The 24,687-nt window shown below is 43.9% G+C and overlaps 1 protein-coding gene across 1 annotated transcript; it reads left to right on the top strand.

Moving 5' to 3' along the window:
- The first annotated feature begins 1,824 nt into the window (after window positions 1–1,824).
- On the top strand, window positions 1,825–21,774 carry LOC115537689 (NACHT, LRR and PYD domains-containing protein 12-like). The gene is made up of 7 exons (XM_030349734.1): window positions 1,825–1,965; window positions 6,730–6,916; window positions 7,271–9,104; window positions 9,525–9,698; window positions 15,225–15,398; window positions 19,196–19,369; window positions 21,413–21,774. Exons 1-7 carry the CDS (start codon window positions 1,825–1,827, stop codon window positions 21,636–21,638), a joined length of 2,910 nt encoding a protein of 969 aa, XP_030205594.1. The 3' UTR covers window positions 21,639–21,774.
- The last annotated feature ends 2,913 nt before the right edge of the window (window positions 21,775–24,687 follow it).

Genomic DNA, 24,687 nt, shown 5'->3' with positions numbered 1-24,687 from the left:
TTTGGGTTAAGCAGGTTGTACAAAGATTTACTTTCTAAGGTAAAATGTGTTTTAAAGGAATCCAAAATCAGTTTATATTTTGCCATGCCTGACATGGAACGTGATTTAAAGCAGATTTAACAACATAATCATGAATGATGATAAGAGTTCTATGGGAAAGGGTAACGATGTTGTAAATTACTTTAAACGGAAGATCGTTTCTTTGTGTTCTGTTGGGAAGTCAACATATTCAGTCATTAAAGATGCCATATGATTTGTAATTGTTCATAAATCATAATGTTAATAAACTACTCAGTGGGTCAAATGAACGTTCTCGTGTGTTCAGACGATTCTTCCCGTTAGTTCAGTTGAAATCCTCCAAGTCTTCTGGAGACGTTACCTCCAACACAACAGTGGAGCCTCCATTCACCCCTTCATCAGTGTGTGGAGATGTTATTACCACACACAACAGCGGAGTCTGACTTTTTTAACCGCACACGCATATACAAAAACAAAAAGTAAGTAAAAAGGTGGCGAGCCTATCTGGCGAGCTAACCAGCTAGGCAGAGCCTAGCCTATCTGGCGAACTCTGCTGTCTGATTGGTTCAGAGACAGCAGGCCTGTGGTAATGCATCAGGCTCTTAGATGGTATTTCACGTTACATGGTACAGAGGTTTCCTTACGTCCTCATCTCCTCCCTCCTCACCCTAGCTGGATGCACTCCTCCAGGTAGTACCACACACACACACACACACACACACACACACACACACACACACACACACACACACACACCAGAAGTGAAGACTAGAATGGAGTTGATTTCTAAAATTGCTGGTTTGGTTGATTAATTGATGTGTTGTTTAATTCAAACCACATTGTATAAAATGTATAGCGCCTAGAAGGGCTGCAATAGTAACTAGGGCCCCATCCTATTATTCCCCCTAGCCCTAGATTCGAGCCCTAGCCCTAGAAGTTGTGCGTTCCCTCGGAGGGTTAGGGTGATCCAATACTTAGGGGCAAGAGAGAGGGCCTATTTCCCCTTAAAGTCCCTTGGCAGCTCGCCAGCTCGGTACCTCACTTACAGCCAAGGGAGTATCACGTATGACCCAGGACACGTTGAGAACTCAGCAAGCGGCTGGTTTTCCATGTTTCTCAAACAGTTATACATTATGTTAAATTATTTATCCTTAGTCTGGATTTAACTCTACGATCTGAATGCGTAGGTTGTCTTATTTTCGACACAAGGGTGACATTTTCAAACGTGAATGAAAATAGTAGTAGGCTCCTTCCTGTAGTGTAGACACGTCGGTGCTGCGCGTGACGTAGGGGAGCACGTTCACTACGCTAATTTGCATAATATTAATGATAGTGGTGTCACATTTCATAGGGAACGATCTTCACTATCACTTCACTCTTTATTGTGGAGGGAAGTGTTCTCGTTAAGGGGAGAGGAATGGGACAGGGCCTAGTACTCATTTAACGAAGCAAGGATCAACAATATAAAGTCACTAATTAAAATAGTAACAGGTAACTGTTGGAAAAGAGACGAGTAACTTCAATACAAGCACTAGTAACTCAAATGAGTTTGGCTTCTGGACGCAGTGTTCAAACAGAGATACAGAATAGACGGGAATGAGCGCTGGTGGTGGGGAACAGGACACCCACTTGAAGAGGCCTCCCATGATCATCATCACCTCCCCCTCCCCCTCTTCCTCCTCCACCACCACCTCCACCGCCTCCTCCTCCTTCTTCACCTCCTTGTCCCCCTCCTCCTCTTCCCCTCCCCCTCCTCTATGATATGTAAACGAGCGGTTATGGTGGGAGCAGGACGCTCCCTTGAAGATGCCTCCCATGACCATCATCTCCCCCAGGCGGGGCTCCACGCTGGGCCACGGGGCGTCCCAGAGAGGGCAGCTCGTCGTTGCTGTCCACAGTGTCCACTTCTGGTGGACCAACCCCAAGGAAACATCAACAATCCCCACAGTAAGTAAGTAAGTAAAATCCATTCATAAGGCACATTTAAAAACTGTTTTCATTGGCCAAAGTGCTGTACATGGTGCAACCAAAGGCACATAATAGAACACAGGCCACCTTATATAGGTGGCCTGTTTTCAGACACTGGGTCAAAACCCAAAGTATATACACCGTCAATACAAAGACACATTCAGAAACATCATGACCGGGTTTCTTACTTGCAGGAGTGGATGACGTACAGCGCGTCGTTGAGGGTGATGCTGGTCTCTGCCATGTTGGTGGACAGGACGACCTGCAGGAGGCAGGGAACAACAACAGGAGATGGACAGGCAAGGGTGGATTCCAGGCAGCTGGGCAGGCAGAGTAGCACACGGGGTGGATGGCAGGCAGCTACGGGGTTGGTGATCCTGGACCGAGGACAACGCAGAGATTTAAAGGTCCCATGACATGCCACCAGGTGTGGTGTGATTAGCCGTTACAAGCCGTTTTGGAAATCGGCCCCTTATGACATCACAGGTGGGCGTGTCCACCTAGATGTGTGCTGGATAGATCAGTCTACTAGCCTACCCAGTGGACTGTAGCAAACGTTGCTCATCTCTCCGTCAAGTTATTAAAGATATGTGCACCTGTTTATGATTTGTATTTGTTAATAAACCATAAAGTTACAATCCATCTTGATGGATCCAAATTTTTCTGTATCACATGTAGTCGCATGTGTCAGTATTCACTCTCTATCCCCTACCTGCTCCTTAATCACATCAGTACTCACTGTCTATCCCCTACCTGCTCCTTGATCTCATATCAGTATTCACTGTCCATCCCCTACCTGCTACTTAATCACATCAGTATTCATTGTCTATCCCCTACCTGCTCCTTAATCACATATATCAGGACTCACTGTCTATCCCTTACCTGCTCCTTGATCTCATATCAGTATTCACTGTAAGTAGCGTTGAAATAATGCGCATCTGTCTGTTAATCAAGCCATGTGTTGTTACTTATTGCATGTGGAGCCACTAGGGGGCAGTGAATCCACCTCGGTGTAGTTCACCTTCTGGCCAACAAGAATAACGCGAAGGAGACACAAAGTGTGTGTGTGTGTGTGTGTGTGTGTGTGTGTGTGTGTGTGTGTGTGTGTGCGTGTGCGTGTGTGCGCGCGCGCGTGCGTGCGCGTGCGTGCGTGCGTGCGTGTGCGTGCGTGCACCACCTTGCCCCGGTACCTTCTGAACACCTTCCGGTAAAAGGTGAAACAGTATGAGGAAGGAAAAAACAAGAGAAGAATCCAACCCAACAAGATTTGTGATTTAACAAAGAGATAATAGAGGGAATAGCCCGGCCTAATAAAGAAACATAACCCATTATAAATGATCAAATTACATTACTGTCTGCTCTCCTTTACTGGTGTTTATAACCTTTAATGCGATTTTCCATTTGGGTCACATTATAATCGTTGTCGTGTTGTTCATGTCTGCTTCTGAATAATGAATGGCAATCAAATTGTGCACTTTTATGCCAACAAGTATGGAAGTATGGTGTTTCTGTGGGTTTGTGCGTGTTTTGTGTGTGCGCGTGTGTGTCTGTGTGTGTGTGTGTGTGTGTGTGTCTGTGCGTGTGGTCCCTATAAAGTCCACATGAAGACTAAAGACTATATGATCAGGGGTCAATTTATATTGTCAATATATTGACAATATATATTGAGCTCTCTGTCTGACTCCACATTACTGGGTGGAGTCATGGAACAGCAGCCTATAGGAGGCTAGTCTTAGAGGAGTACAAACAGGGAAGGGAACTGGTCCAACTGGTTGGTTCACAGCAACATTACCTTGCTATGAGTCGGTTTGGTGTGACTCACTTCATTACAGCAGGAAGAAGAATAAGGTACTGTACTCAACTCTGATCCCTGATGCATCATAAATGTTATTCACTTATCACTTAATCACTTATATATCATCAATAGGAAGATTGCTATTTTTATGCAAACATGTACTGCTAAACATTATTATTAAATATGTCAAGTAAATGAACAAATGTTTAAACTGTAGTGTCCGTCACTGTTATGAAGTTAATCGGTCACACTGCCTGTTGGCAGAAAGAATTAAACTTTAATTTTCTTATTAGAAAATGTGGCCCATTCTAAAAATATGCAGTTATATATGCATTGTTATGTTGTTAATATTATTATTATGAGTATTATTATGATTACGAGGTGCGGAGAATACATTATACAGTTGTAATTGGTTGTATACAGTTGTATGCATTATACATCTTGGTAAGTGAAGGTGTTTAGAGATCATCTTGTTCTGGTTCTTGTTCTCTGTGGGCCTTTATCACAGCTCTGGTTGTCATGTCATATGACACGAGGAAGTCCATATATGGTGCTGCCTTCAGAGCGGTTTAACCAGCACAGGGAACAGTTGGTATGATTTCAGCATTGTGAACTTGATTTTGATCAGACACATTTGAAGCCCTTAGAGACCTTCTGAGTGGAATGATGAATAGTTGTTAAAGTTATTAATTAATAGTTATTAAATAGTTATTGGAAACATCTGGGCAGCATCTCCACATATTTGCTCTTATTGAGAGTGAGAGGGTCTATGAATCTGCATCTTGGAATGACCACCTTGCCTCTCAGCCACAGTAAAGAGACAACAGCCCCCCAAAAAGCAGCTCACATAAAAACAGAGAGCAAACCAACACTGAATTGCCGTAGAAACAATCTGTAGTTGTGTTTGTGTCCAGGTCTCCAGTCTACTATGGATGAGGAGAGAGAGGAGGGGGCTCCTACCTCTAAAACCACTCTGTCTGGGGAACATGGCCGCCAGAGCAAAGCTAAGAGGTAAGAAGAGGATCTCTCTGTCTGTGACTGTTGTCCTTCTCAGAGCTCAGCACTGATATCTCATGACTCCATCATCAGTCTTAGTAAAAGCTGTGTGTGTGTTGTGTTGAAGCCCAGAGCAGCGGGAGAGAGCAGACTCCCCTGGACCCAGCTGTGTCTCCTTGAAGAGTGACCGCTCTATGGATAATCCTTCTAACTTTAGAGATGGAAATCAGTCTATTGAGAAGAGGTGAGGATTTATCAGATATTATACAACTATATCTATCAGACATCCTTTAATCCGGGTTGTTGTTTTTGTAGAAGAGTCCAGAAGGAGAGAGCGGACTCCCCTGGACCCAGCTGTGTCTCCTTGAAGAGCGACCGCTCTATGGATTGTCCTCCTGGACTTAAAGATGGACGCCCCTCCAGAGAGGAAGGGTAAGGATTTGTCAAAGATGATAAAACTACAGCATCTATCAAACATCCATAAATCCTGGTTCTTGTTTTTCTATAAGAAACCAGAAGGAGAGAGCGGACTCCCCTGGACCCAGCTGTGTCTCCATGAAGAGCGACCGGTCTATGGATCGTCCTCCTGGACTTAAAGATGAACACCCCTCCAGAGAGGAGAGGTAGTAATTTCCAACAAACTAGTAGTTTTACTGACTGATATTTACAATTCAGGAAATATTTGTATTAAAAATATACTGTGTGTGTGTGTGTGTGTGTGTGCGTGTGTGTGTGTGTGTGTGTGCACGCACGCTGTCTCCACAGGCGACCACAGGAGAGGTCAAAGGTTACCAGTGCTCAGTCTGTACAGCAGAATCAAGCAGAGCTGATCAAGGTGTGTAAATGAAAAACTACATTTGACTTCAGCTCTAGACAGGGGTGACCTAAGGGGGGTGGGGGGGTAGTAGTCTATATATTCCACCTCTCTCTCTTTATTGCATGGTTCAGTCTTGCGTGGATCCAGTTTTCAGCACAGAGTCTTCCACTCGGTGCCCTTACAAGCAGAACAGACGGAGAACAGACTGTACAATAGAACAGTCAGTAGTTTGACACGTCGTCGTTGAGGTAGAAGTCGGGGTATCAGAAACAGAAACCTGAGAGGGAGGAGCAGGGCCAACAGTTGGTCACCCAGTTTATACAAATAAAGGTTTTTATTTATTCCCCTTCCTGTGGTGCCCGTTATCACGGAGCTACCTAGTGAATCATAGTATCTTATATCAATCAAATTGTTCTTCATCAAACATGAAATTCATGAATATGAATCAATGAATGAGGTAGACAGGTGGATGAACCGGGAAACTGTTTACTGAGGCCTTCACTAATTTTCTTCTACTTAGGTAGGTCTGAATACTGACCCCTAGTGGTGAAAGGTAATGGCAGAGTATGAAGACAGTCTGTGTCTTTTCTGTCCCATTTTACTGAGGTGTTTAGAGCCAGTGTAACATTACTGGCATCTGACAAACTTTGGGAACAAATTTACCAAAATATAAAGCACCACTGAATTTCATGAATTTCTCAAGAGGAAAGCCTTTTGCCAGAACAGCAACAGTAATGAGAGATGCCACTCATGTACCTCTGACATTCATACATCAATGGTCAATGACAGCAGGCGAGGTATTGGGTAATTAGCAGTACGCTACACTAGAGCTAGTCTATCAATCTATGGGTGGTCAAATGGATTTTCCAGGCTGGTGGGTGGTCTAGGTTGGAGGCCCAATATATTATTTGATAAGGCCCACAATCTCTAATGGTGCCCCTGGCTCTACATGGGCAATAAATGCATCTCTTGTGGAGCTTATAGTCTCCAGTTTTCTCTCTTTAGACCAGGGAGACCTACATCTAGGACAGATGCTTCTGATGTCCTCAGTTAGTTCAAAGTAAAGTTCTCCTTGATGTTTGTTCTGTTCCAGAGGGCTGAGGAGAACGCACACGCTTTTCTAGACAAGGAGCTGAAGAAGCTCTGGAGGGATCTCTTCTCAAATTACCCACAATGCTCAGAGAGTCAGAGGGAGAAGGAGGAGAAGCTGGATGATAAGAACGAGGAGCAGAGGAGGCGCGCCATAGAGGGAGTGGTAGACATCACAAAGCTCTGCCTGATGGAGATGAACCAGGAGGAACTGGCCGACAAGCTGGGGAGTGGTAAGATACTCATATATAGGTTAAATGGTTTGATCCAGATATGTAGGGTCATTGTGGGGGTATCAGGTTGAATGGTTTGATCCAGATATGTAGGGTTATTTTGGGGGTATCAGCTTAAAGAATTTTTAACTTTAAACTGCAGATCAACAGCAGAATACCTCAGTGGAAGAGAAGCACCACTATCTTGTTATGTCAGGTTAACAAGTCAATGATACCACTGATACTCAACAACGACAGCACTACTAATAAAGTTATAAGATCCATATAAAGTAGAATTTTATAATACTTTTTTCTTTACACCAGTAATATTGCTTGGAAATTTCAATGGTATGTTTCTTCTGGTTTGGGATTTAGGAGCTGTTGCGGTCCAGTGGCAACATGAACTCAAGGCTCATCTGAAGAAGAAGTTCCACTGTGTGTTTGAGGGAATCGCTAGAGCCGGAGAGCAGAGACCTCTGAATGAGATCTACACAGAGCTCTTCATCACAGAGAGAGGCAGTGGAGAGGTCAACAAGGAACATGAAGTCAGACTGATTGAAAAGGATTCCAGGAAGCAAGCCAACGAGGAAACACCAATCAGATGTGAAGACCTCTTTAAACCCTTACCTGGACAAGATAAACCAATCAGAACAATAATGACAACCGGAGTGGCCGGCATTGGTAAAACTCTCTTAACCCACAAGTTCACTCTGGACTGGGCAGAAGGCAAAGCCAACCAAGACATAGACTTCGCATTTCTCCTCACTTTCAGAGAGCTGAATTTACTGAAAGGGAAAGAGTTTAGCTTACTGGAACTTCTTCATCAGTTTTCTGTTGAAACCAAAGAATCAGGAATCTACAGATACGACCATGACCAAGTAGTCTTCATCTTGGATGGTCTGGATGAGTGTCGACTTCCTCTGGACTTCCAGAATAACCCGATCTGGACTGATGTCACCGAGCCAACCTCAGTGGACGTGCTGCTGACAAACATCATCAGGGGAGTCCTGCTTCCCTCTGCCCGCATCTGGATAACCACACGCCCTGCCGCAGCCAATCAGATCCCTGCTGAGTGTGTTGACATGGTGACAGAGGTGAGAGGGTTCACAGACCCACAGAAGGAGGAGTACTTCAGGAAGAGATTCAGAGAGGGGACAATGGCCACCACAATCATCTCTCACGTCAAGAAATCTCGAAGCCTCCACATCATGTGTCACATCCCAGTCTTCTGTTGGATCACTGCTACAGTTCTAGTGGACTTCTTCAAAACATCCCAGAGAGAAGAGGTGCCCAAGACCGTGACTCAGATGTACAGCCACTTCCTGAGGGTTCAGTCCATACAGGGGGACAGGAAGTATCGTGAGAGAGCTGAAACAGATCCACACTGGAGTTCGGAGAGCAGGGAGATCATTGTTTCTCTGGGGAAACTGGCTTTTAACCAGCTGGAGAAAGGCCAGCTGATCTTCTACGAGGCAGACTTGGCAGAGTGTGACATCGATATCAGAGCAGCCTCAGTTTACTCAGGAGTGTTCACCCAGATCTTTAAAGAGGAGTGTGGACTGCACCAGGACAGGATGTTCTGCTTCGTCCATCTGAGCATCCAGGAGTTTCTGGCTGCCCTTTATGTCTTTCTGTCCTACATCAACACTGGTGTCAACCTGCTCTTAGAAGAACAGCCAACCTCCAGGGATGCTGAACTCCTCCTCCTCTACCAGAGTGCTGTAGACAAGGCCTTACAGAGTGAGAACGGACACCTGGACTTGTTCCTCCGCTTCCTCCTGGGCCTCTCTCTAGAGACCAATCAGATGCTCCTACAAGGTCTGCTGGGACCAAGAGGAAGTAAATTACTGGGCAATCTTACTAAAAAAGATCCACCGGGACAGACAGGAAGGAGGTTACAAATCAATAACCAAATAGTCCATTACATCAAGGAGAAGATAGGTGGAGATCTCTCTCAAGAGAGAAGCATCAACCTGTTCCACTGTCTGAATGAACTGAATGACTGTTCTCTAGTGGAGGAGATCCAACAGTACCTGTCATCAGGAAGACTCTCCACTGAATCTCTCTCCTCTGCTCAGTGGTCAGCTCTGGTCTTCATCGTACTGACATCAGAAGAGCAGCTGGACGTGTTTTACCTGAAGAAATACTCTGCTTCTGACGAGGGTCTTCTGGGGCTGCTGCCATTGACCAAAGCCTCCAAAACATCTCTGTAGGTTCACTCATAACATGTATTAAGAATACAGCACTATACATAATACTACAATATAAAAGTTATATTAAATTACAAAACATCTCTGACGGTGGACTAAGAACATGTATCGAATGCAAACAATAGAATATACATAATACTAGAATACAAAAGTTATAATAACATACAATATATATCTGTAGGCATACTTATAAAATGTTTTACGATGCACACTATATACATAATTCTATAAAAGTAATATGATACAGTTTTCAGAACTACAAAACAACTGTTATAGCATTTTTGTTAGTATCAACATTGTACACCTAATATGTAACTACCATTTCAAGATCTAATGTATAATCAGTTGTTCAACTATCAGAAAAGTCTTATAAAACATTTAATCACGGTTCTCAACATGTTCTGTTTTTTTGTGTGAAGGCTGAACAGCTGTCATCTGTCAAAGAGATGCTGTAAAGCTCTGGCCTCAGTTCTCAGCTCCAACTCCTCTAGTCTGAGAGAGCTCGACCTGAGTACCAATGATCTGCGGGATTCAGGAGTGAAGCTGCTCTCTGCTGGACTGGGGAGTCCACACTGTACACTGGAAACTCTCAGGTCAGTTTTACTAAATGCAAACAGTTACACCACAAGGTTCGGTTTCAGAAGACTTTTACCTACTGCCCCCTGGTTTGAGAATCACACCTTAATGAAGTCAAACTATATCAGATAATAATGGCGCATTTCCACTGCAGGGTGCGGAACGGATCGGATCGCAAAGGTGCGGGTCGGATCGCGTTTCCACCGCCAAAAGTGGGCGTGACCCGGACTTTGCCGTACCCGTTCCGACCCCATTCTAGGGACTCCTCCGTTGCGGTACCCAAAACGAGACCAGACGCCTGAAAGGGTACCCTGGAATTCTAGCTACACCCCCCCTCCGTTGATTGGTCGACAGAATCGTCACTTCCGGGTGACGCGGGGATAAAAACAAACAAACAGTAGCCTCGAGGTATTATTCTTTACAATTAACATGTCGCGTAAAAAGCTTGCTTGGGCGAACAAGGAGGTGGAGACGTTCGTCTGCATTCTTGGGGAGGAAGACGTTGTTTACGATGTTTACGTAGCTGCCGCGGCGATTGACATCCGGCCTACCACCAAGGGTACTGTCGGCAGTGGAAACGCGACCTCGGAACTGAGCTGGGCTATACTGCCCCCTCCCTACCGCCCCTTTGCGATCCGATCCGTTCCGCACCCTGCAGTGGAAACGCGGCATAACTCAGTACCTTTGATGACCACATGTATTAGAGTGGTGCCATTGGACATATTACACCTTGTTGTTTATGTGGGTTGCGAAAATGTAAAGATGAAAAAGTAATCCCAATGTTACCATTGCAACTTTTCAATTATAAACACAAAATATAATAAAAGTGCGTACCCACAATCCCCTGTTAACAGGTCAGTGGTAGTTAAACAAATGAAGTCACAGTATTTGCATCCATTAAAGTTTATCGGTCTAATTAAACCAGTAGCCAGACCAATGTAGACCCTGCCTTAGCTGAACCTCTGAAGCTAAGCAGGTGGGCTTGGTTAGGACTGGATGGGAGACCAACTGGGAACACTGAGCTGCTGCTGGAAGTGGTGTCGGTGGGTGGCCAGTAGGGGGCACTCTTCCCTCTGGCCAAAGCATAAATCCTGATGCCCCGGTGCAGTGACGGGGACACTGGGCTGTGGAAGGTGCCGTCCTTCAGAGGAGACGTATAACCGAGGTCCTGACTCACTGAGGTTATTAAAGATCCCAGGACGCTTATCGCAAAACGAGTAGGGGATTCCCCGGGTCCTGGCTAAAACTGACCAACCAGGCTCATTCATCTGGCCCCCTATTCATCCCTCTGTTTAAATAGCTGATTCATTAATCCCCTCACTCTCCAGCTCAAGCTGGTGTGTAATTGATTGATTGAAATGATTGAAATTCTTTATTGACACATGCACAAACGTAAGCATACAAATGAACAGGTCAAAAGGATAACACATAAAAGCCCATGGGCTTATTTTCATTGTGGTCCCTTGGTAGTGTAAGCATGTATGTACGTGTGTGTGTTAAAGGTAATGTACATGACAATGGGGTCAACAATTTAAAATATGACATTCTAATCACACATTCACAATTCATGTGTGGTGAGCGTTCTGGCGCCGATTGGCTGCCGTGCATCACCCATGTGGATGCTACACATTGGTGATGGTTAGTGAGGTCCCCCCTTCACTGTAAAGCCCTATATGAAGTCAATGTAAGGTGACTTAAAGAGCCCATGCCATTAAAATCACATTTTTCCTATTGTTTGTTAAATAACATAGGTCTGAATAAGTTTGTGAGCTGTGGTAAGTTTGAAATCTATGCAGTTTGTCTGCTGAATGCAATAGGCAATGAAAGGAAAAAGGCAGAAGAAATGAGCCGATCTGGATAAGGTGACACTGTGACGTAGCGTTGTCAAATTATTATTCCTGGCCCTGCCCATGAACCACGACATGGAGGAGAAAGGGATTGTTGGCCGCGGTCGTCTCCCGCCGGAGCCTCGCTGCTGATGGACCACCGCCTCGGCTTGAGGAGGCGGTGATTAGCGCTGACCGCTGCCGAGGCGGCGGGAAGCAGGGCTCAAGCGGGATACATTCGCGGCCAACAATCCCTTTCTCCTCCATGTCGTGGTTCATGTACTTCAGGGAGTCAAAGCCAAAGTAACTTTCCCCCAATTCATTCTCAACCATGGCTGAGATAACCCCCACTACGAGTCTCGTTGTAGAAATACCAGAGACGAGAGTCTGACGTGTTATGCGCCATCACACCAACAGCAGAACGGTTATCCAAATAACAAGGAAGTGTACAACACTTCCGTTACAGTCCTGGAGCTCTATATCTAAATAATATCATATCATACATAGATATCTATATCAAATAATACATATTATCACGGCCAAAAGCTGTGTGCACGTCCAGACGATATAATGAATCACAAAGGACTTCGTCGGGTTCTCCGACGTCTCTGGTTCTTCCACTTCCACATCAATCTGAAGTAGACGCGGTCGTTTGAGATTCATAATAGCCTATCGTCTGGAGGCTCACACAGCTTTTGGCCGTGATAATATATATTATATATTATATGATATAGATATCTATGTATAATATGGGTTTCTAAGAGCCATTGCGATACATCCACCGTAAACAGAGCGCATGGTACCGTGGCTACAAGCTGCTCAGGGCCAGGTGATAATATATAATATATATTATATGATATAGATATCTATGTATAATATGGGTTTCTAAGAGCTATTGCGATACATCCACCGTAAACAGAGCGCATGGTACCGTGGCTACAAGCTGCTCAGGGCCAGGTGATAATATATATTATATGATATAGATATCTATGTATAATATGGGTTTCTACAAGCCATTGCGATACATCCACCGTAAACAGAGCGCATGGTACTGTGGCTACAAGCTGCTCAGGGCCACACCCCCACCCCCCTCCTTGACCTGCCTTGACACGCCCACCGAAACAGCGCGTTTGGGGGAAGCTCAATGTGCGACTGGTTCGGAGTGGCTGTAACTCTGCACCACGGCTGAATTTCGGGGACGTCTTTGAATACTGTGTTTGTGGCCCACTAATACCTATATTAAAGCATCCATAAAATAGCATGGCATGGGATCTTTAAAAAGCGCTATATGAATGTATAATTCATTTCAAGTTCATAAATGTATAATTTTCATAGGAAAAACTCAACAATTTCTTTTTTGTCTCCATGACTTTATAAGGTCATTGCTACGTCAACATTTTTTACAGATATACTTTATATATATTTTATCTTCAGAACTTCAATTGAAGACATAAAATACAGAAATAGGTCAAACAATTTAAGATTTAGAAATACAGAACAATATATGTAGAAATACAGAGCAACATAAAACAATTGAATATGAATAAATACAGAACAACATAAAACTATTGACTATGTAGAAATATAGAGCAACATAATAGGATTGAATATGTAGAAATAGAACAAAATAAAACTATTGAATATGTAGAAATTAAAGCAACATAATTGAATATGTTGACATACAGGACAACATAAATTAATACGTCGAAATACAGAACATAAAACGATTGAATATGTAGGAATGCAAAGCAACATAAAACTATTGACTATGTAGAAATACAGAACAGCATAATTGAAAATGTAGATATACAAAGCATCATAAAACGATGTAGGAAAACATAAACATAAAAAGATTGAATTATGTAGGAATACAGAGCATCATTAAACAATTGAACATGTAGAAATACAGAATAATATAAATCTATTTAATATGTAGGGATACAGAATAAGATCAAAGGTTTGAATATGTAGAGAAGCAAAGCCCCAGAGGGGTTTCATAGTCGTCCTTGTTTTGAAGCCCCCTATAAGTGTCTTAAGTCAGGAAGGGCAAGTGCCCTTAGTGTTTAAGGTTTTTGTAAATGAGCTTAAGCACATTTATGATGATTGATCAAAATGAAAGGTTGAATTAATGAATCAATAGTCTCACAGAAGGAAGCATTGGGACTGATAGAGCGCTGAAGGCCCTCCTTGGCTCCACAGCCCTCTGCTTCGTTAGGTCTGACTCTGTTCACACAGAGTTCAGGATCCCTGCGGCCATCAGGGGACTGATGAAGGAAGTTTGAATGTCCACAGTCATCTCCTTGAGCTCACTCCCTGATCCCTGATAGCAGCGAGGAGAGCGGAGGCGTTAGCATCACTGGACGTCCTCCCCTCCAGTGTGGCCCCATGGCGGCCCTGTGCTGTTCGTTAGCTACACCATGTTTCTCCTGTGTGAACGTTCTGGTGCCGATTGGCTGCCGTGCATCACCCATGTGGATGCTACACATTCGTGGTGGTTAGTGAGGTCCCCCCTTCACTGTAAAGCCCTAAATGAAGTCAATGGAAGGTGACTTGAAAAGCGCTATATGAATGTATAGTTCATTTCAAGTTCATAAATGTATAGTTTTCATAGGAGAAACTCAACAATTTCTTTATTGTTGCCATGACTTTATAAGGTCTTTGTTACGTCATCATTTTTTACAGATATACTTTATATATATTTTATCTTCAGAACTTCAATTGAAGACATAAAATACAGAACAAGGTCCAAACATTTTAGATGTAGAAATACAGAACAATAAATGCAGAAATACAGAGCAACATTAAACCATTTAATATGAATAAATACAGAACAACATAAAACTATTGATCATGTAGAAATATAGAGCAACATAATAGAATTGAATATGTAGAAATTCAGGACAACATAAATTAATATGTTGAAATACAGAACATAAAACTATTGACTATGTAGTAATACAGAACAACATAATTGAAAATGTAGATATACAAAGCATCATAAAACGATTGAATATGTAGGAATGCATAAACATAAAAAGATTGAATATGTAGGAACGCATAAACATAAAAAGATTGAATATGTAGAAATACAGAGCAACATAAAACGATTGAATATGTAGAAATACAGAACAATATGTATCTATTTAATATGTAGGGATACAGAATAACATCAAAGGTTTGAATATGTAGAGAAGCAAAGCCCCAGAGGGGTTTCATAGTCGTCCTTGTTTTGAAGCCCCCTATAAGTGTCTGAAGTCAGGAAGGGCAAGTGCCCTCAGTGTTATAGGTTTATGTAAATGAGCTTAAGCACATTTATGATGGTTTATCAAAATAAAAGGTTGAATTAATGAATCAATAGTCTCACAGAAGGAAGCATTGGGACTGATAGAGCGCTGAAGGCCCTCCTTGGCTCCACAGCCCTCTGCTTCGTTAGGTCTGACTCTGTTCACACAGAGTTCAGGATCCCTACGGCCATCAGGGGACTGCTGAAGGAAGTTTGAATGTCCACAGTCATTTCCTTGAGCTCACTTCCCTGATCCCTGATAGCAGCGAGGAGAGCCGAGGCACTAGCATCACTGGACGTCCTCCCCTCCAGTGTGGTCCCATGGCGGCCCTGTGCTGTTCGTTAGCTACACCATGTTTCTCCTGTGAGCTGGTTGGATCCTTTAAGCACTTTTAATCTCACTTCCTAACATGTTCTTTTTATTGTGTGTGCAGGCTGAATTTCTGTGATCTGTCAAAGGGATGCTGTGAAGCTCTGGCCTCAGCTCTCAGCTCCAACTCCTCTCGTCTGAGAGAGCTCGACCTGAGTTCCAATCATCTACAGGATTCAGGAGTGAAGCTGCTCTCTGCTGGACTGGGGAGTCCACACTGTACACTGGAAACTCTCAGGTCAGTTTTACTCAACGTGCAAACAGTTCCGTATCAGGAGACTATTAAAAGACGACTATTGGCCCCTGGTTTAAGGATCAATCCTAAATGTCGTCTAAATATATAATCAAATGACTCAGTACCCTTGCTGACCACGTTTATCAGGGTGGTGCCATTGGACATATTATACCTTGTTGTATGTGCGGTGCGAAAATGAAAAGTTGAAAAGTTATCCGAGTTGCCATTGCATCTTTTCAATTATATACACAAAATATAATAATAGTGCCCTCCCACAATCTCCTGTTAACGGGAGAGTGGGAGTTAAACAAATGAAGTCACAGTATTTGCATCAATCAAAGGTTATAGGTCTACCTAGAATTATTATATTTTGGCGAGCAGCACAGGAATGACCCAACGGGAGACCCGGTTTAAAGCAGTTACACAATACACCACACGACCCGAGAGTTGCCTTTATTTATTTTGAATATGTCTTAAATTGTTTGACGTGTAAAAAAGTATAACATAACAAAGACTTTATACGCATACAAAAAATATAAATTCTTGAGTTGTTCCAATGAAAATGATATTTTTGCGATCACGGCCGTGGTCACCGTGTCCGGGTGCCGCAAAGGATCCTGGGAGGCCCGGGGGGAGCGTCACCGCCACCAAGGGATCTTGGCTAACGAGGGCTCCAGGGGTGCTCGTAGGGTGCTAAGAGCATCGTTACTATAGCCTCAGTAGAGTCACCTGCTGGACATTCAGTGGTATTGGATGTGTTTTAATAAAACACATCCAATACCACAGAATGTCCAGCTGGCACCATTTCGCAATACCCCCAAAACAGTGGTTACCGCCAATATATTACTCATAGACTACTGTAAGATTTAAAAAGCAAAGACCGAGACAGAGTCAACAACAACATAATTTATTGCAGCAATTTAAAATTCCAAGAATAAATGCGCAGCCGAAATGTACCGATCAAACGCCACGTCCCAAAGCAACCCTCTGACAAGGCATATAATAAAATCAAATGATTCCATTGCTCTTGTGTGGGAGGTCGCTTTCGAGCTGCACTTGCTGTCTCCCTCTGATTTTAATTTAATCTTGTGGTTGGTCCTCGTATTGATCAATGACAGAAGACATACTGTAAACAAATCATGCTGATACCAGCGGGTGTCGGAGAATTTCTGCAGGCGTTTTTTATTGCGATTATTTGCCATAAAGCACTGTAGGCGCTTCGGTGAGGCTGTGTTGAAGTTCATTATTAATTGGACCGTGTCTAGACAGTAACGAACATCCCTGACCTTATAGTAGAGTGCACAATCGAGAGCGTGGTTTCTGAAGTGAACGTAGACTGCTGCGGGAAACTGTGCTGCAATGCGTGCCTGAATGCCACGCGCTTTCCCGCTTACATTACCAGCACCATCATAAGGCGTATTTACACTGCCAAATATGCCGTCTTATGCACGCCTTTTTCGCGGCACGATCCACGCGTTAACACTACCCGAGGTAAATTGCCTGCTTGAGCTAGCACCCCAATTTAGTTAATTTAGTCAGCAAAATAAAGAATATGTTGGCGTTTTTGGACTTGTAAATAGTTAATCGCGTTTGTAGCCTACACTGACGTGAACTCATTTTTACATGCGGGTGACTTCATTCATAAAAAAAATTAAAAATCCGGGAGCATGCAAATTATTCTAAAGAGGTCTAAACTCTGTGCGCAGCCCCGCCTTCTCCAGTGAACCAAGAAATCCCGCGCTGTGACGGACGGGGGATTTGGCCCCCTCAGTTTTACACAGGAAACTTGAGATAAGACGGTGAAGTCGCAGGGCATGCCAAGCTGCGACTGAACCGGCTTGGCAGTGTAAAGAGGCCTATGCATCATCCTGCCCAACAATATGGGCAGGATCTAGACCAAGCTCTTCTTATCGGGTCAGCAATATCCGTGTGTCAATGCCCAGCCTCTGCCTTTGACTGATAATGAATGAATGGAGCGTTGCATTTTTAAAGTTTACACCAAAGATTCTAGACTAGAGAGTGCGCGCCATCAATGAAACCTTTTAAGGAATCAGATAAAGTCTGCTCTTTATGTGCTAAGAAATTAGCACATTATGATAAATGTAGTTGTCACACAAGCTGTTTTAGATTTTTGTAAGATGGAATTGTTTCAGGGGGGAAAATGCCTCGAAAACATATATACGCACAGTGCGTTCAAGATTAGGACTGACAAAGCATATGTCAGCCCAGGCCTAGTCTGGCTGAACGGAAGTGGACAGCGTCTATTGCTTAGCGGCCGATTTGGCCGCGACTCCTCCCCTTCCGGTTGCTGGCGTTACCAAGTTTTCGAAATTGTTTGTGGAACTAGACATCCAATCTTGTTTAATTTTAATATAATGTAATTACTGATTACTGACTATCTGATTTCATTACAATGGTAGGACCACAACATAGCCTATTTTGACATTACCTTGGAAAAGCCCAGACTCCGTCTGGCAGGATTCTCCCCGGGGACGATGCGTTTGCGGTCACGACTATCGCCGGTTGGTGTGGATTTGGCGCATCGTTTCACTCTGACAGCGGCATGAGCGTTTGACATGGATTTTAACCAATGAACCGATCCGTTCCACTTCACAATAGCTCCTACGGTATTTCTTTAGTAGTGTTCTACAAGAACCACATATAAATGTTAAAACGTCGTTCGTTTTTATAGGTCCCGTGGGCCAAAGTGTATGGTGGCTTGAAATCATCGTGACAAAGAATCAAACGATGTTTGTTCTTTTTATCTATAAAATTATCTCCACATTGGCGACATACATCGTTAATGTTTTTTTTGTGGCGTTTGGGATTGAGCCATTTCTGACAGCCTCTGAACGTCAAGAAGTTCCGTCAAAATAATTCCCCCCCCGGCACTATTTTGCATGGCCACATCTGCTGCTTCCCGGGCTTAGCCCCGCCCTAGACGATTGTGATTGGTTTAAAGAAATAAAACAGGCCCGCCCAGTTTCCCCACGGATAGACGGCTCGAGGTAGCGTGGCTCCAGACCATTCTACTTGCTGTAGTTTGGTCTGGCTTTGCGAGACTAGCCCAGGCCTAATCAAATGGGTTTTAATATCTTCAGTGTACGTATTATTGTAGTCTATTCTTTTCGTAGGATACTCTGCTGTATGCCTTGATGGGGACATATTTGAACCCTTTTTAACCCTATTTTCCATCGACAATCCTGCGTCTCCCCCTCCTACAGAGCCCATTTGAACACCGTGTCAGTGGACAGTTACAAGCCTACAAACGTCGTTAGAGCAGAGCACGCGCGTTCATGTTAAGAGGAGTTTCAGGAAACGCTCCAAAGAAATTTACGAAGGTTCGCAAGATCCTTCTTGAGAATGATCGTACGAGCTTGGATCCATCGTTATCGGGAAACGGGGCCCAGGTTTAAAGCAGTTACACAACGCAAGACCCAGAGAGTTGCCTTTTTTTTCCACACACACACACACACACACACACACACACACACACACACACACACACACACACACACACACACACACACACACACACACACACACACACTCTCTCATACTCACACACACGACTCCCATGGTGGCGGTGCCGCTTCCCCCCGAGCCTCCCAGGATCCTTTGCGGCACCCGGACACGGTGACCACGGCCGTGATCACCACAATATAATTAACAGAAGAATAATGTATCATCATTTTTATATAACTATCAGAAAAGAAAAGTTTCTGATAGCTAACTATCAGAAAAGTCGTCTAAAACATTAAATCAGGGTTCCTAACATGTTCTGTTTATTGTGTGTGCAGGCTGAATAGCTGTCATCTGTCAGAGCGATGCTGTGAAGCTCTGGCCTCAGTTCTCAGCTCCAACTCCTCTAGTCTGCGCGAGTTGTACCTGAGTTACAATGATCTGCAGGATTCAGGAGTGAAGCTGCTCTCTGCTGGACTGGGGAGTCCACACTGTACACTGGAAACTCTCAGGTCAGTTTTACTCAATGTGCAAACCTTTACAGCACAAGAGTCTTTATAAAAAAAAAGTAACAAAAAAACTTCAATAAAAACATTTAATGTAGAATGTACAGTTTACTATTTTTTATTATTATTATTCTACCTATTCACATGTAGTCAGGCTTTTTTTAAAGCTTATTAGAATTTAAACATAAAAAAAATTAACATTGGCGTAACTTCTCTTTCAACAGGGTGTCCGCGGAGGTCTTAAAAGTCTTAAAAAGTCTTAAATTCATTTTTCTAAATTTAAGGCCTTAAAAAGTCTTAAATTCGTCAAAAATGTCATATGCTGGTCTTAAATTTATAACTCGGAGGTCTTAAATTTGTCGGGGCAGGGTTATTTATTTTTTTATTTTTTCGGGAAGGAGATGTACGAAGGGCTACTTTCTTGCTAGCTGCATATATAAACGGATGTCTGCGCGCTTGCTAGCTAGTCTGCAACAATGGGTAAATGCAAGTTCAACATCAGTTGGCTGGAAGACGTCCGTTTCCGAGGTTGGCTAGCGTCCGTTGCCAACCCAGAACAGGCCAGATGCATTCCGTGCAAAAGTAGCCTACATTCAAGCTCGGCACCATGGGGATTAAGGCTGTCGTCAGCCATATGCAGAGCCAAAAACATAAAACCTCTGCCAGGAGCCACACACAGACCCCAGCCATTTCTACGTTTTGCATCTCTGCCCCGGCGCCACCGCCGCAGACGGTCCGCCCTGCTAGTACTGACCTGAGGGTAGCATTTGGTGCGACACCAACACTGAAAGCAGAGGTGTTGTGGATTCTTGACACAGTGGTCAAGCACCAGTCCTACAACTCGAATGAGGGGATAGGAGATCTCTTCGGTTTGATGTTCCCTGACTCCGAAATCGCGAGCACCTTTACTGCTGGAAGGGACAAAACGGCGTATATAACTCGCTTCGGACCAGCGCCTTTCATCCGAAACGAGCGAATCTGCAGCGTCAACAAGGCTGATTTTGTTTTGATATTTGAGACGTTGAACCAGGCCACTAAAAGCAAGCAACTTGACGTGCACGTCCGATATTGGGTCGGAGATCGAGTGCATTCCCGGTACTTGGGCTCGAAATTCATGGGGCCCCACATATATGGGGGTAAAAGGGATGATGATGCATAATATTTTTTAGACAATATGCAGAACCTTTTCACTTACGAATTAACACGGTCGGCTATTTTTGCCAGCATGCCACCCTAGCCATATTATGGGCAACCGTGCTCCCCTTGGCTGTGATTTGAACTTTGAATTCCTCTTAGGAGTTCATAATAATACATTGCTCGCCTTGGATGAAATACACCGCTCTTGCGCGATTTATTTTGCATAAGGGTGAGTCAAATGACGCGAGAAACGCCCCTTTTATGTGAACGCGCATTGAACCTAAAGCGGAAAACCTGGTTCAACTAATTTAATCTAAAGTGAGCGTCGTGGTACCATTTAACTGTGATTGCGAGTTGCGGCTCTGTAGAGCCAGGTTTTCCCAAGAAAGCCTGGGTATGTTCAACGAGGTTCGTGGTATACCCCCCAGGTCTTACTGAAGGCATTTATTTGATGGTGAAAATATTATTAATCAGTGGAGTAAATATCGACGGTGCAACCGGTGCAGCTGCCCGGGGGCCCAGACGCTGTCACCCCCCTCTCAACAACTTACAACTTGGGTGCACCATAAATACGTGCTGGTGCACCCAAATTAAAAATTTAGGCGCACCAGTGCACCCAAGGAAAAAGTTAGTCTGGAGCCCTGGAGTATCACTTTATGTTCAATAAACAGACAGAAAGTAAACTTGAATGAGTCTCATTGAGTGACACACATGCTATGCTTGGGTTGTAATACAGCGGGATCCCCCCCCACCATCGCGGGTTTAAGGTCTTAAATTTCATTCAAGGTGGTATTAAAAAGGTCTTAAAAAGTCTTAAATTTGACTTGCTGAAACCTGCAGATACCCTGTTCAATTATGGAAAATGTTAAAGACATAAACACAGTAACATGGTCTTTTATTTTGTGTGTGAAGGCTGACTGGCTGTCATCTGTCAGAGAGATGCTGTAAAGCTCTGGCCTCAGTTCTCAGCTCCAACTCCTCTAGTCTGAGAGAGCTGGATCTGAGTACCAACGATCTGCAGGATTCAGGAGTGAAGCTGCTCTCTGCTGGACTGGGGAGTCCACACTGTACACTGGAAACTCTCAGGTCAGGGTTAGGGTTAAATGTGTCTTTGGGTTTGTTTAATAGTAAGGGATGATCCAGGACTAGGTGGGCTATGATCTAAAAGAACAGACGACACGTGTCTAAAGCCCAGTTCAGACCAAAGATTAGCCTCGCAACGACTTGCAACTCGCAACTCCTTCCAACTCCTTGCGACGAGACGGGCTGCGATGTTCTAAACATGGAGCAGTTCAAACTGCTGCACCGGGCGGTGACGTCAGGTGGTTTCCCTAGCAACTGTGAACGCTCTGGCACAGCTGAGAGCCGCAACAGCATCAGCATCACGCTAAAAAGTAGCCTAACTTAGGTTTGCGATTAGGTTGCTTGAGCTTGCACCCCAATTTAGCCTCCCGGACCCTACACACACATTGGCGGTTTATTGGGTTTCATTCTGATGTAAATGCGACGGCTCAGCGGTTCCGGGGAGGGGGGGGGCTTGGGTAGAGGTGTTGCTGCGCTGTCTCCACGGAGACAACGCAGCGATATCATCAGGAGCAGTTCTAACTTTGTAGAGAGATTTCTATTTGCTAAAACTGTTGGTTTATTTTTATTGATCCCCTTTGAGAATTTGTGTGTAAAGGGGGGGGACTAGGCTATATTCTCGCCTTCCTACTTTGTAAAGCGCATTGTAGGCCTGTTGCTTTTGGGCCAATACTGCGCCCATTCCTTGATTCGTTCTGCCGCAGCACTCCAAACAATTAATTGTATTCCAATGTTCGTCAAATCCACTACAATAGTGGTCCTGCATTGAGTTGAAATCCAACTCTAATGAATATATGGTCCAGTTTTAAGTTTCAAGAATATTTATACATTCCCAGGGCATGTTAAATGAGTGCATGCCCCGCCACTCATAACACACTTGTAAAATCGTCAATTGATGGAATGGGTTATTTCATACATCATCACAAACAAAATTTGGATTTAATCATTAAATTACAGATAAATAATACTGAAATGGCCACTTTTTGGTTGAACACATTTGAAGGAAATAATTACGATCCCCCAATGTTGACCTGAAGTTGGGGTTAGGGTCACGCTGCTGCAACTCTTCCCCTGCGACGTTCCAAAACAGCCTCGTTGTGAGGCGAATCTTTGGTCTGAACTGGGCTTAAGATCCCCACCAGATTCAGCATCATTATTCATTTGTAGGCTGGGGTCAACATGTCAGTGGAGCACAGATGGGAGGAGGGAGGCCAAGAGGCCAGAGGAGGAACAGAACTTTAGAGGACGAGGATTTTAGGAACATCATTTTTTTTTTTTTTGAAGGGTTGTTTATTTTTCCTGTCTTGTTAGCTGCTAGTGTGTCATTAGTTAACAGGTTATTCTAGCTGACAGAACACTGGCCAGCTGATGTGAGGGTGAGGGGTTGCTGTCCTGTTAACTGCTAGCATGTTATGTATGTTATATGTGATGTAACTCTGACCAGCTCATGTGAGGGTTAGGGTTAGGGGTTGCTGTCTGTATGTTATGGATGTTATGTGTTATATGTTATGTAACTCTGAGGAGTTGCCATTAGTGTAGACATGAGGCTCGGTGATGGTGGCTCTAGACGGGCTGTGATCTGAATTAAATCATAAAGCTTTAAGTTGTCCATCATATGGAATTAATACTGTATTAATCTGTTTACTTCAGTAAGAAATATTCTCTTCCAGATAGAATAAATAAAGGTGTGTGTGTGTGTGTGTGTGTGTGTGTGTGTGTGTGTGTGTGTGTGTGTGTGTGTGTGTGTGTGTGTGTGTGTGTGTGTGTGTGTGTGTGTGTGTGTGTGTGTGTGTGTAGGTTGTTTGGCTGCCTGGTCACAGAGGAAGGCTGTGCTTCTCTGGCCTCCGCTCTGAGCTCCAACCCTTCCCATCTGAGAGAGCTTGACCTGAGCTACAATCACCCAGGAGACTCAGGAGCTGCGCTGCTCTCTGCTGGACTGGAGGATCCACAATGGAGACTGGACACTCTCAGGTATGGCAAGGAAAGCTCACCATTCAGAGAAAATGCCTCCTACAAGGATTCAACCCTCTGCTAGATGAAGTTGTTTGAAAAGGCAGCTGTAACTTATGTTGTGTAGAAAGTGATGAGACGGCGGATGATGATGGTGAATGTTTTAACATGCTGCTCTCACTTTGTTTCCCCCCCAGTGTGGAGCACGGTGGAGTGTGGAGGCTGAAACCAGCTCTAGAGAAGTGTAAGTGTCTGTTTGATTCATCACAACGCACACTGACTATTGAGCTGGAAAGTCCATCCACACAGCAGGAGGTGACGTCTGTTCATTCAGATATCTGGGAATGAAGCTGATGACTGACATCATGTATCTTACATATATAAACATTAACATAATTGATGTGATTATATCAGGAGTGATGATTTTACAACATTGGACATAACACCATAATAATCAGGATACTGTTAATCATAATTACATGTCTATTTTATATTCAAAAACTATTAAATTAAACTATCATCTTGTCACCATTATAATAATTATAATATCGTTTTAATTCCTGTCATTACATTAGCAATGGCACATAATAATCATATTAACATGTTTTGAATGATGCATGTGTTTCACCTTAGATTTAAATTAGAGCTGGTGATGCTGTTTATTTAATATTGATGACGATGATGATGATGATGATTATAATTAATAATATTGGTTTAGCAGCCTAATCATGTTTCTCCCGTCAGATGCCTGTGAACTCACACTGGACCCAAACACAGCCTTCAGAGAACTCTCTCTGTCTGAGGACAGCAGGAAGGTGACGCGGGTTGGAAAGGACCAGTCGTATCCGGATCACCCAGAGAGGTTTAACACCTGGGGGCAGGTGTTGTGTAGGGAGGGTCTGACTGGCCGCTGCTACTGGGAGGTAGAGTGGGGAGGAGAGGTTTATATAGGAGTGGCATACAGAGGAATGACAAGGAGAGGAGAGGGTAGTGACGGCGTGCTGGGATGGAACAACAAGTCCTGGAGTCTTGAATGTTATGACGACGATGACGCTGCTCTCTACGCTGCCTATCACAACGGTAGTAGAACAGCCACACGTCTCCCCCCCCCTCACTCTAACAGAGTAGGAGTGTATCTGGACCGGCCCGCTGGC

The sequence above is a fragment of the Gadus morhua genome, chromosome 23 (genome assembly GCF_902167405.1).
Source record: "Gadus morhua chromosome 23, gadMor3.0, whole genome shotgun sequence".
Taxonomy (NCBI): domain Eukaryota; kingdom Metazoa; phylum Chordata; class Actinopteri; order Gadiformes; family Gadidae; genus Gadus; species Gadus morhua.
Note: the sequence above shows the minus strand (reverse complement) of the source record. Positions and strands in the feature narration are given on the sequence as shown.